Here is a 13,495-nt window from a genome sequence, read left to right on the forward strand (position 1 = left end):
AAATTTAGACACAATTTCTTTCCTTAAGGAGTCTGGTGATAGAAGAATGAGATTAAAGCCGAGTAACAAACAACAAAGAATGATGCATAGCAGAAAGAGGGGATCCTTTGCTTAGAATCAGGGCAAATACCCCAAAGACGTTTTCATATAATCAATCTGGATATTTAAGAAATACTCCTAGAATTTAAATAAGCAAAGGTATGAAGTAGGTATTTCAGACCTATACAAAGCAAGAGACGGCCACGGAGAAGTAAGTAAGTTTGTCCTACAGAATTAAGAGTGGTCTGATAAATTACAGGTATATTTTGGAATAGATTCAATGTTTTGCGTGTGTATTTTACTTGGTACCTTATCTACAGTACCATCTAAGTCATTCTCTTTTTAAACTGTTTTGTTTTCTTCATAGTATCTGTGTATGTGTATGTGTGTGTGTGTGTGTATTAGATTATCCTATCATCTAAAGGTGGTTTCTCATTAATTATTGCATTTATTGCATTAAATTGTATAGATTAAAAAATGGGTGATACACTACTCAAGTAATATTGTATTATCTGAATTAAATGGTAGAAAATTATTTATCATGCAGAAATCTTATGAATCATCTCTTTCGTTTTAACAAATAGACACAAACTGCTTGTTTACTCAAAATGTGAGCCATACAAAAGCTAAAGTAAACAGCATTGCTTTCCCGCCTCTTGCTAAGAGTGAAAGACTAAGTAAAGACTTTTTTGTCAAATAAGCCTCTTTCAGGGACTCAAAGGGTCAGTGCAGATTCGAACTCACCTTGGGAACATCTCTGTCTGCAGCCTCATCCAAGGAGAAGGAGTGTGCTGCAGCCCCAGCAGACCTGAAAGTGGCTTCTGAATCATGAGGCGGAGGTTACATCATGCTCAGTAACAATCCTGTTAAGTGCACTGTATTGTGCTCTCGCTCTTGGAAAAGTGGAATTCAGAGGGCATGGCACATAGGGTACCACGGTATTCAGTGAACTACAACTCTCCGTTTTCAGCCATTCTGAATAATCAAGATTTGGGGACCATAGCATCCTTAAAAAGGTGGCAGCAGTTCTCAGAGAGAAAACAAGTTCGGGTTTAATGTCAGTTTCTCCTGGGAAAAGTCTTTCTTCACCTGAAGAAGCTCCTGCCTGTGTCCTGGTAAAGGGCTGAGTGTCTCGGCAGCTTTGTCACTGTGCCCTCTGCTGAGAACCCAGCTGAGGGAAGGTGCCTGGGAAACACATGGAGCTTTGATAACTGGGGAAGATTGGCAAGTGGAAAGGAAAACATGGAAAGTATGGAGAAAATAGGGAAACCATGGACTGGATAGAGAGGTACAAGACATTAAAAACATCTCCTTTCATTGACACTTTGTGATGTGACCACGGTGTTTTGACTGCAATTGTACTTTTACAGACACCTCTAGCCCAGTGATTCTCAACCCTGGTGATGTTACATCCCCACCCCACCCCCGCCATTGTGGCAGTCAAATTGATTGTGACAGCTGCAGGACTTGCTGCTGGCATCTGGTGCCAGAAGTCAGGGATGCTGCTAAGCATCCTACCAACACAGGATTAGCTGACTTCACATGTCAGTGGTCCTAAGGTCGAGAAACTCCGCGTTACAGGGATCTGGCGTTTTTATTGCTAGTGGGATATCTCAGAAGTCATGCATTAATGTTTGGTAAAGGAAACCTCCAGGTATACACTCTGGCCCTGGGGGCCTGAGAGAGATCTAGGATCATATTTAACATATATGAGAAATATTTTAAAAAGCCACTTACTTTGATTACTTTTTGTTTCTTAAACAATTTTTTTTTAAAGATATATTTTATTGATATTTTACAGAGAGGAAGGGAGAGGGATAGAGAGCCAGAAACATCGATGAGAGAGAAACATCGATCAGCTGCCTCCTGCACACCTCCCACTGGGGACGTGCCCGCAACCAAGGTACATGCCCCTGACCGGAATCGAACCCGGGATCCTTCAGTCCGCAGGCCGATGCTCTATCCACTGAGCCAAACCGGTTTCGGCAACTTTTTGTTTCTTAAGATATGGTGATTTTTAGGGATACTGGCCAGAGATAATTCATAGACATGTAGGATTATCAAGGACCCTGAAAGGTCATCCAAATAATTTTCCTTCTTTTCATCTCTCTGCTCCTCTAGAAAAGGATATGCTAATGATTTCTGTGGCCTCGTTTTGGGAGGGCAAGGTCTCTATTGTACTTTGTCGTCGAATGCTCTAGAGATATGGATGAAGGTAATTCTCCAATCTACAGAGGCCTCTGTGCTTTTACTACATACACACACAAATGCAAAGGCAAAGGAAAAAGAGTCGCAATATTTGATGATAATCTCTGACATGAGTAATTTAAAGTTGAGTGAAACTCTAGATTTTATCCTAATTGAAAATCATTACTCAGTACTTTGAAATAAACAAATACTACCAAAAATTAGAGTTAAAGTCCAGCCATCCTAATATGAGCAGAGATGTTAATCTAGGAAACAGATAAGTGATAATTGGAGAGAATGATGCTCCAAAGAATGGTCCTGAAAGGGTTATTCAACCATTTCCCCATTTTAGGGATCCATATCAATAAAGCTTAATAAGAACTAAGAGTGAAATTACTACTAACTGTGAACTTAATAATGCCCCACGGGAGTTCATTAATATCTCCACAGGTACACCGAAGCATTATCTTAATTGCACATAATACTTCCAAAAATTGCCTTTTATAAGTTTTGTGGGAACTGCCCTCCGGAACAAGTGTCAGTACTTTGTTTTGCCTTTCCTAGCCGTGCAAATTCCCCCGAACATGGACCCAGAACTCCCCTCCACTTTTCTAGAAATTAGAAGTTCCCAGGTGACTGACCTTGTCATAGGTACTACCCTTGTGCTATCAAGAGGAAGAAGCCCAAAATGCACAAAACTGATGTCAAATCTTTCATTTTTTCCTAAATTTTTTCTTTTTATTAATACTTAGAAATTTATTTTTATTAGAATCAACTTTGTGTGGAATAGTGGGGACAATTAGGATTTTTAAACTATTTATGAATATTACTGTAATCTAGTCCACATCTGGACTCGGGTCATCAGTTATTTGATACAAAGATGATGACTTGAGGGGTGTTTTTCCAAGCTCAAGAGATCCCTTGGCCTAGTGTTTGACTATAGTAATTATAAGATGAAATTAAATTTAGAAGTGTTTGATCTTGTCCACACTTGGGAAGTGAAAATTCCATCACATACTGATAATATTTGATTTTGTATATATTAGAAATTACAGAATTATTTTCTTTAGATTCTCTTTCCCTTTTTTTTTCTATTTTGATTTGATAATGGCAATGTTAACATAAAGTCATTTACCTGGATCTGAGGATACTAATTCCATCTTGCATCTGATAGCCAGGCCTGGTTCCAGAAGGGAAAAAAGCTATGGACACAGCAGGGCAGAATCACCCTGCTTAAAATGAGAAATCCAAGGATGTCTTGAAGCCTTAGACTGAACTCTGGGGACTGTGGTATAGGTTGCCGGGAGTGCCAGGTCTCAGGCCTCTGGGAGAAGCCTAAATTACTCCCTAGGTCCCTTACCTTTGAAGCCTCATCCAATGTCAACTTGCCCTACATTTCAGTGATGAGGAAGGAAATCCCAGGGGAAAGTATGCCAGGGTGGAGAAAGGGCGAGAAAAAGTGTTTGCTACCCTGCCTAAAGCTGCCTGCCTCAGGCCTGCCCAGGGCAGGGGTTACTTCCAAGTGCTGTGGAAGCCACACTATGTATCTAAGGGATTCTGTTTTCTCAGGGTTATCCCATTCATTCATTTACGGGCTCATTTGTTCATTCAGCACATACTGATCAGGCTCCTGTTCTGCCCTGGGTACAGTGCTATCCAGTGGTGATAAAATGAATAAGGTAATTGCTCTCCATCAGGGGAAGTAGTCTCCCAGAAAGGAAAGAATAATAAACATATAATTTTACAGATAATTGTTTAATGACAGTTGTGACACTTGTTACCAAAGAAAACTGCAGTGTCCCAGAAGAACTGATCGACTGACCTTGGTATAAACTCATGCTTTCCAGGGCTAACTTGGGCGAGGTCAGGAGGGCCTTGAGCTCCTGCTGGTGACTGGTGTGTGCCACTAATTAGATACAGTTTTACTTGTGATTATTTTTTTTAGTCCATCAGAAGAATTCAGTCCCCACAACCACTTGTATTGGTGAGACTTGAAAGTTTCTATAAGATGTAGAGGATCTAAGTTATTTGAGGGTCCATTTTAATTATTCTTGATATCGGGTTTCCCCTAGTCTTCTTTCTCTTAGATTTACAGGAATTCTTAGGGCCTTACACATACATAAATATCTTAAAGGTTAATTAGAAACAGTGTGAATTGGGTTCCTCCCCTCCCCCTTATTCTAAGAGTAAAATATAGGATTGGCACATGTTGCATCTGATGACTTGAAGAATGATGGTTTTGCTGTTTTTTTCCATTTGTTTCTCAATGTTTAAAAAGAGGATAGTTGACTGCTACATAACTTTTACATGATGACCAGATGTGAGAACTACTATGTTTCAAAAACTTGATACTTGCCATCAGCATCACCTGATTCATGTTTTAGGAGAAATAATTGGAAAAACTGAGATTTTTGTTTGCAAAAGACAATCTTTGAAGGATGGTACTTTTTCAACTATTTGAAGATACTCATCTTAATTTGACTATGCATTTTAAGATAAGAAATTAGAATAAATATTAGTTGATTTTAAATGCTTATTGTAGAGAAATAGGAAAAAGACAAACTATTTCCATTACTATCATTCTTATTTTCCTGTAAATTCTAGCTATTGTAGTTAGAAAAGAAAACTAAATTGAGTCTTATAATGTGGCTTGCTTACCTATACAGTAAATCCCAAGAAAATAAACTGAAAGCTATTAGAACTAATATGAATTTTAACAAGGGTGTAAGCATAAACTAAATATACAATATTAATAGATTCCTGTATACCAGCAACACATAAAAAATAAAATGAAAATTTGATATCATTCATAATGTAATAAAAATAATAATTATCTAGAAATAAAGTCACCCACATGGAGACAATGATAAAATTTTATTAAGAGAAAAGAATGAATAATGGAATGGGTGAAAATAAATATTTTCCCATAGGGGGAAATAAAACATTATAAATGTATCAATTCTTCCCAAATTAATTTATAAATATATATAATGCAATTCTCATCATAATCTTAATGGAACATTATTATGCTAAATTGAAACATTTGTACTAAAGTTCAGCTGAAAAGTTAAACATGTATGATTACCCAGAGTCCTTTTCGAAAGAATAGTTATGAAGAGTGAAGGTGTTCTAATTAATCTAGCCCTAAAAATTCTAAGTTTATAAAAATGAAAATAGTAAAACACTGGCCCAATACTTGAACAACAAGTGTAATAGTAGAGAATACACCTCAAAGACTCAAGGATAGTTAAAGGTTTTCATATGTGACAAAAGATGGCCTTTCCTATCAGTAAATAATGAGCATTTAATATATGGTGCTGGGGCAAGTAGTTAACCATGTGGAAGAAAAAATATAGATGTTTGATTTACCTTATAGTACAACCTCAAGTAATTTTCATATAGGGAAATATTTAAAGGTCAACCTGATTTATTTCTGTCACTTTGGTGAGGGAGAGTCTTCACCAGTAATCTAAGAAAATAGTCATTTATGTCCACAAGGACTTGAATCAACTGTCAGAATATTTTTTTAACTTTCTAGTAATGGAAACTTGAAATATGTTTAAACATTTAACAATGAAGATTAAGTTTATCTTAAGCTTAGCTTAGTAGAATATTATGCAATCAGGAAGAGAGAGAAAGAGAAATGAAACGGGAAGGGAAGAAGAGATTAAGATTCATATTTTAAAATATATATATATATATATATATATATATATATATATATATATTTTTTTTTTTTTATTGATTTCAGAGGTGAAGGGAAAGGGAGAGAAAGATAGAAACATCAAAGATGAGAGAAAATAATTGATTGGCTGCCTCCCATTCACCCCATACTGGGATCGAGCCCACAACCCAGGCATGTGCCTGACCAGGAATGAAACCATGACCTCCTGGTACATAGGTAGATGCTCAATCACTGAGCCATGCCGGCAGGGCAAGACTCATGTTTTTATACTTAGTAATATTTATGTGCATACCCTCATGCACACAAAAATGTTAAAGAGGTATAGCAAATGTTAATAGGGATAAAGGCATTAAAGTTATTTTCTTGTTTTGTTTCTCTAATGTTTAAAAAAATAATGTGTATTATTTTTTCTAAATAAAAGTATAAACTGTAAACAAATATGATGGCTTATAAATGTTTTCACTCCTGTTTGATACTCATCAATAGCACCATTTTTGTGTGATAGGCAAAAGTTAATGATGTAAGAGTAAAGAATAATAAAATAAGATGAAAATTTAGTCTTATAAAGACTAAAGCTGTTTTAATTTTTTAAATTGGAGAAAGAAAGATTCAAAGAGATATGGAACATGTATTTTTCTATAGTGGAAGTGTTATACTAAATTATCTTCATTAGAAGATCAATTCTGCATTTCCATAGGAGACTGGCAGGAAAAAGGAAGTACAGTCAGAGATCCAGGAGAGTGTGGAGTTAATCACTAAGGATGACCAGTAGTAATTTGGTCAGTTGTATGTACTAGTTACAACACACACTTCAAAAGAATTACTCCGTAGGCTTAGACATTAGTTTGAAACCAAGTAACTAAATATGCAGCATCATAGCTAAATAAGTACACAGCAACATATGTAAGGTTATATACATTCTTCCAGTCCTTCATCCCTAATTCTAGGAGGGATATTCTTATAGCCTCTATACACATTTTTTATTTTAGAAATGAAATCCATTCAGTTTTCCATTCCTTAGTCTAACATCACTTAAGTCTCATTGGCTATAGGGTGTGTATATGACCCTAAAGGGACATATGAGTCTTAAGCCAGGAGATAGTTCTTGTTTATAGTGGAAGGGATGGACCACAGATAGGGCCCATTTTCAAAGGGTGCATGGTACTGAGGAAAGAAAGCTGCTTCCCCAGGGTTTTCATTACTGAAATTTGGGGCACAGTTTTGAAAATGCATTTGCATCGGGGCACTTCACAATTCTGAAATTTTGCAGCAGCTACATAAATGCAGATTCGAGCAGTGTATCTTTTTTTATCACTCCTTCAAACGTAGAAAGGGATTTTGGCAGGAAAGACAGCTGTGCAATTGCATGAAGCTTTTCCATTTCCACAAGTTGAAATTGATGTAAATGTGTTGATATGCTTGACTTCTTTCCTTTCTATTTCTTGTAAGAAAAGGTCTCTCTCCATCTCTCCCCACTCTTCCTCCTCTCCCCTCCTTCCTTTTATTTTTCTGCCCAAAGCCTTTATTCAGTTGGTATTTTCTTTTGTCTAAAATTTATAACCTCAGAACTATAAATGAAACATAGGGAACTCAGTCTATGAGTATCTATAATAATAAAAGCATAATATGCTAATTAGACCGGACAGCCGGACGACCTTCCGGATGTCATTCTGGACATCTGTCTGGACAAAGCCGCAGCTGCAGGGGCTGAGGCATAGGCAGTTAGGGGTGATCAGGAAGGCAGGTGAGCAGTTAGGGGCGATGAAGCAGGCAGGCAGAGGTGGTTAGGGGCAATGAGGCAGGCAGGCAAGTGGTTAGGGACGATGAGGCAGGCAGGCAGAGTGGTTAGGGGTGATCAGGCAGGCAGGTGAGCAGTTAGGAGCCAGTGGTCCCGGATTGTGATAGGGATGTCCAACTGCTGGTTTAGGCTGATCCCTGTGGGATTGGCAGTCGGACATCTCCTGAGGGGACCCGGATTGAGAGAGGGTGCAGGCCAGGCTGAGGGAACCCCCACATGCATGAATTCCGTGCACCAGGCCTCTAGTAGTTATATAAGCTTTAATATGGCATTTAAATAAAATTTTTGAACAACAGCTAAGAGTGACCTATAAAATAACTTAATGTGTCAGTAGTCAATGCTGTGGACAGAAATTGGCCTGGACTCCAATAATCTATGGTCCTTCCTTGTTTTATGCTTTTTATTAAAATATTAGAGGCCTGGTGCATGAAATTGGTGCACTGGGGAGGGGTCCCTCAGCCCAGCCTGCCCCCTCTCACATACTGGGAGCCCTCAGGAAATGTCCTAATGATGGCTTAGGCCCGCACCCTGTTGGGAGCGGATCTAAGCTGCAGTCTGGCCTCCCTTTGCGGGAGGTGACCAGGCTGATCAGGGGAAGGTGCCAGCCCCATCACCCCACTGCTGCAGCTGCCAAGGTATTTTCATCAACACGGACTCCAGTCCCTTCACCATGAAAAAATGACAACTTTCTTTAGGCATTTTCAAGATGTGTCTTTCATAGGATATGACATTTCTTTCTTTCTTTTTCTTTTTATCCTCACCTGAGGATATGTTTCCATTGATTTTTTCCCCTTCCCTCTGATTGCAGGCTCAGCCCCTTCCCAAGCCTAAAGCCTCCACCCCAGACTTTAGGCTTGGGAAGGGCCCTCACCCCCGCCCCTCCAATGGCCAGCTGGGAGTGACCTGGGTGCCGAGGAGGTTCCCCGGACCCAGGTATGTATGCAAATTAACCACCATCTTTGTTGGGTTAATTTGCATACTCTGATGGGCTGCGGGCATAGCGGAGGTACGGTCAATTTACATGTTTCTTTATTATTAGGAAAGGTTTTAGTAATAATTCATATAAGTATCATAGTTAAGAGTTCAGAAATTTACATTGGGCAATTTCAAATTTGAGGACTGCTCTCTGACCTACAACATTATGACCTGAGACAAGGTCATATTCTATTTTCAAGTCTCATTTCCTCTTTGGTAAAATGAGTTAATAATAGCAGAGTGTAGTATAATACATATAGCATAGTAAAGAATATTGACTGATGGTTAGGTAAGGTAGTGCATATAAAACTTTAGAACATGTGTGGCACATAATAATGAGTTGAATGAAATATTTCTAAAATAATAATGATAGAGATATGTAAACATATGTTCTTGTAATGTTGAGGGGGATGTTTGTGATAAAATGTTAGAGAACTTGAGAATCCACTTGTGGGGAATGGGTGAACTTATAGTAAGGAAACCCATGCTGTTCTCAGTTTTATCGTCACCCCCATATATTAAGTGCCCACCCTGTCACAAGCATCTAAGCAACGCACATTTATATTCTTGCCCCTCAAAACCATCTTATACTAATGATGCAACTAAGTCATTGAGGTGAAATAGCTTCACGAAAGTAAACACTAGTGAAACAAAACACATCAAGCTTTGAAATCACATCTTCTTAACAGCAAATCCCATTTTATTTCCTTCCACCTCACTCTCTCTCTAATAGAGGAATTACAAAGGTAAAGACCCACCAGGTGACTTTCTCATTGGGTTTGGACTTTGAGTCAGGGTTGGCAACACACGCATCCTCTCAGGAACTCAAGTTCTGTATTTTGGGAAAATTGTTGTCAGTATAACTGAGCTTCTCACATCCTGGTGATTTGCTCTCATGCGGTGCTTTCTTGTCTTTGCAGATCCCCCAGATTAGTTATGCATCAACGGCACCTGAGTTAAGTGACGACCGGCGCTATGACTTCTTCTCCCGCGTGGTCCCACCTGATTCCTTCCAAGCCCAGGCCATGGTAGACATCGTGAAGGCCCTAGGCTGGAATTACGTGTCTACTCTCGCATCAGAAGGAAGTTACGGAGAGAAAGGTGTGGAATCCTTCACGCAGATTTCCAAAGAGGCAGGTAGGAAGAGATTGCAATGATTAAGATGACCCTCTTCCCATGTCTGTGGCTTACAGGGTTCTTTTCGGACTTTATTAAACAAACACTATAGATAATCACCATATACCTACTCTCACATTCCCCACTGCCTGTGAAGCAGATCTTCAAAGTCTTTGTTGTTTTTGAAGAGAATATTTTCAAAAGTGTGAAACGTAAGTCACTTAAAGTCTTAGTGGAAGTGATGCAGAGAAGAAAATATTTTCCAAAATCAGTATCTTACTTCTGTGTAATGGATAATAGTGTGGATTACTGCTTATAGCTGGGAACCTGAGAAAATGTGGCTAAATGTACTTCTCAATGCATATTTTCTTCCCCTGTTTCTCTCTAATAATGGGAGAATTGTTTAGAATTATGAGAACCTAGTCACAGTGACACTTTGCTTTGGAGATAAATAACAGTGATGGCTCTGGCTGACTTGGTCAAAACAAAATCAAATAAATTATTTAGATAAATAGTCTTTGAAGTATTAGATAATTTTGAGAAAGACAGCTCTATTAAGTAGCAGTTGGAGAAGATTTTTTTTGTGTTTATTTAGCTCAAATTGGGAGTAATGGGCTCAAGTGTTTGGCCAGGGTTTTTCCATTGGGCAGATTTGAAAAATTAGACGAAATCATCACATTTAGGAAAAATATCTAGGCTTCCCCGCTTGGTAATATTGGATACAGTGTATATATGTGCGCTTGATATTCCTGTACAGGTCTTATGCTAAAGTCAGGTTCTCACTTTACTTTGTAAAAATTTTATCTACTCCCAATTGTCATTGATCAGAATAGTTAACTAACAGTAAAGACAGACAAGCAGGGCAATAGAAACAGAGGTCCCTTTTAATGTGGAAAATATGTCACAAATTCCGAAGTCCTGGCTGTGATGTTGGACTGTCAGACTGAAGATATACTTACACTTACAATGATTCAGGGTATGGCTACTGAAAGAAGGGAGTCAGGACTTGCTTGTAAATCCCACGATTTTAACTCAGTGCCTCATCATTATCTTTAATTGCAAACATTCACTGGGGAGCTGGGCCATTCTCAGGTTCTTCCTTCTCACTGAAATACTCTCACTCTTAACATCTTTGACGGGGTGGCTCCGAATTATGAATAGGCCTCATCCTGAAAGTCATTTCTAAGTTCAAATAAACAAACACACGCCAGTTCATTGGTTCCACTGGCATGGCCTTGTGTTTCTAGTGACTTCTCCCACAGCACTTGTCCCATGTTAGTCTAACTTGTTTTCTTGCCCGCTAGACTCTAGAGCAGCCATGGGCAAACTACGGCCCGCAGGCTGGATCCGGCCCGTTCAGCTGTTCTATCCGGCCCGTGGAGCCGAAAGAGCGGAGGGTTCTCTTGCTCTCCCCTCCGCTCCTTTACTTTGAATTTATATTAGTTCACACAAACACTCCATCATGCTTTTGTTCTGGCCCTCCGATCCAGTTTAAGAACCCATTGTGGCCCTCGAGTCAAAAAGTTTGCCCACCCCTGCGAGGAGAACTTGTCTGTCTCATTTACTGTGGTAGTCCCAACTGCTATGTTTATAAGGGAAATATTTTGTTTATTCAGTTAGAAACTTCCTGATTAGAAAAGGTATCTTTTTTTTTAAAATTTTATTGATTTTTTACAGAGAGGAAGGGAGAGGGATAGAGAGTTAGAAACATCGATGAGAGAGAAATGCCGATCAGCTGCCTCCTGCACACCCCCTACTGGGGATATGCCCGCAACCAAGGTACATGCCTTGACTGGAATCAAACCCAGGACCCTTCAGTCTGCAGGCCGATGCTCTATCCACTAAGCCAAACCAGTCAGGGCTAGAAAAGATATCTTAACTCGGGCTTAGTGTTATGCTGAGATTTGTACCACTCTAATAATTGCCTTAATGAAGCCCTAAAAAGATGCCTAATCATTTTTGATAACCAATTCTTTTATTTTTTCTTGGTTCCTTGAATCCTGCTTTGGCCAAAATAAGGCTAGAGGTTGACTTAGAAATATGAACATAAACATGAACATAAAAGCCAACAGATAAGACATGATGAAGAGAAAATAATCATCTAGAGCTCAGAAGTAAAGTTCCGATACCTTCTTGCTCTGTTGAGGCAAATGGCTCTCCCATTTAATGCTGAACTTTGTACTGGACAAAGCAAAGATCACTACACATTTTTAATAAAGTTGACAGTGCTCACAAGATGGAAATTATGTTAATTTTCCAGTAAAGCACAGGATCAAGACAGTTGATTACTCTGTATCTTTTATAACAGACTGAGATAGACCTGTCTACAGACAGGTTAGTGGTGCATTTTGTGTGGTTGTTTTTTCCTGGTGTTACTTGGTGAACACTCAAGATATAAAATCAGAGTCCATTATGTAATGACTCTGCCAAAAAGGACAAAGCCTTTGTAACATGGGCTGAACGCCCCAGCTCATAGGTGTAGTTAATCTTACATTGAGATGATGCAGCTCAAAAATAAGGTTTGTGTCATTGGCAGCCATAGTGGAAATAAGCCTTTAGAAGGAGAGCCTTTCCCCTGGAGGGTGAGAGTAACTGGAAGGCCAGCTGCAGGAATGCAGGGGCAGCGAGGGTCCAGGGAATGTCAGGCAGATCACTTCCTCTTCTCCTTCAAGTATTAGGATACTTGGTGTCTATTTATAATACATTTCATTGGAACCGTATCATATGTGCAATTTGTTTAAATGAATTCACCTATGTGCTTAGCAAACACCCTTATGTCCCCCGCCTTCCCCAAAAGAAAAAGAGGAAATACATACAGAAAAGATGTGAAAACTACAATTTAAATGGTGTGTGGTAAGTTACTCACTCAGTGTGTGTATTATGTAGAGAAAACCTGAGGTGGGAAACATGATCCATTGTTTCGTTAGTCAGTTTTGCTTTTGTGGGCATCTCATAATGTGAGCGACTTGCTACCGCAAAGGTGATTCCAGTATATAGAGACACATACTCATATTCTATGACCTCTGAAAGACCCAACTACTTCCTCTGATGGTCAGTCAAAGAAACAGCAATATAGTCTAATTCATATTAAAACAAACAAACAAAAACATCAAAGAAAAATTTACTCCACTGTAATTTCTGGGAATTTTAGAGAATCTTCAAGGAAATTTCAAATGTTTAAATTTTTTCCTTTGCCTGTTGTCTGTGGAATCTGACCCTCAAGGAAGATATGATCCCATGTGTATATGTAGGAGAGTCAGTGTGTCATAGAGATAAGCAAGCACTGTGTCTCCTTTATCAAAGTCTGGTAGAACAATTCAAGTCAGTGATGTCAGGGAAAAAAATCATCCTTCCACAGGGGGCCATCTAATTTGTTTGGAACATGGAGTCCTGCATACAGTTTCTTTAATCTGTCTCAGAAACCTCAATGATTCTTGTCTCATGTGTAGTCATGGAAGATTTAAATATTCATGGAGAGAGAAACAAGTCCTATGGTATCAAGAAAGATCTGAATTTGAGTAATGGGCTCCATCACTTTTATGCTGTAAAACTTTTGGCATACTATTGAACTTTTCAAGCCTGATTCCTCATGTAGAGAATGAGAATAATGATGCCTACTTCATCCAGTAGTAAAATAAATAAGATCATGTACAGAGAAGCATTTAACACCCAGGGCTAACTGATTATTAGTGCAT

General features: G+C 38.8%; 1 protein-coding gene across 7 annotated transcripts in view; it reads left to right on the top strand.

Annotated features, from left to right (window-relative positions):
* The window catches only part of GRM7 (glutamate metabotropic receptor 7), an 843,273-nt gene that overhangs the window by 244,440 nt on the left and 585,338 nt on the right, over positions 1–13,495 (top strand). For 5 of the 7 annotated variants that reach the window (XR_013960786.1, XM_080671907.1, XM_080671909.1 and 2 more), the window contains exon 2: positions 9,605–9,821. The exons of 1 other annotated variant lie outside the window; for it this stretch is intronic. Coding sequence is in view for 5 of the 6 variants with exons in the window: in XM_080671907.1 (XP_080528033.1) it covers positions 9,605–9,821 (217 nt within the window). In the remaining variant the exon portion in view is untranslated. The remainder of the gene's footprint in view (positions 1–9,604; positions 9,822–13,495) is intronic. One more of the 7 variants, XM_080671910.1, reaches the window with a different exon arrangement.

The sequence above is a fragment of the Plecotus auritus genome (assembly GCF_963455305.1).
Source record: "Plecotus auritus genome assembly, chromosome: 6".
NCBI classification, from domain to species: domain Eukaryota; kingdom Metazoa; phylum Chordata; class Mammalia; order Chiroptera; family Vespertilionidae; genus Plecotus; species Plecotus auritus.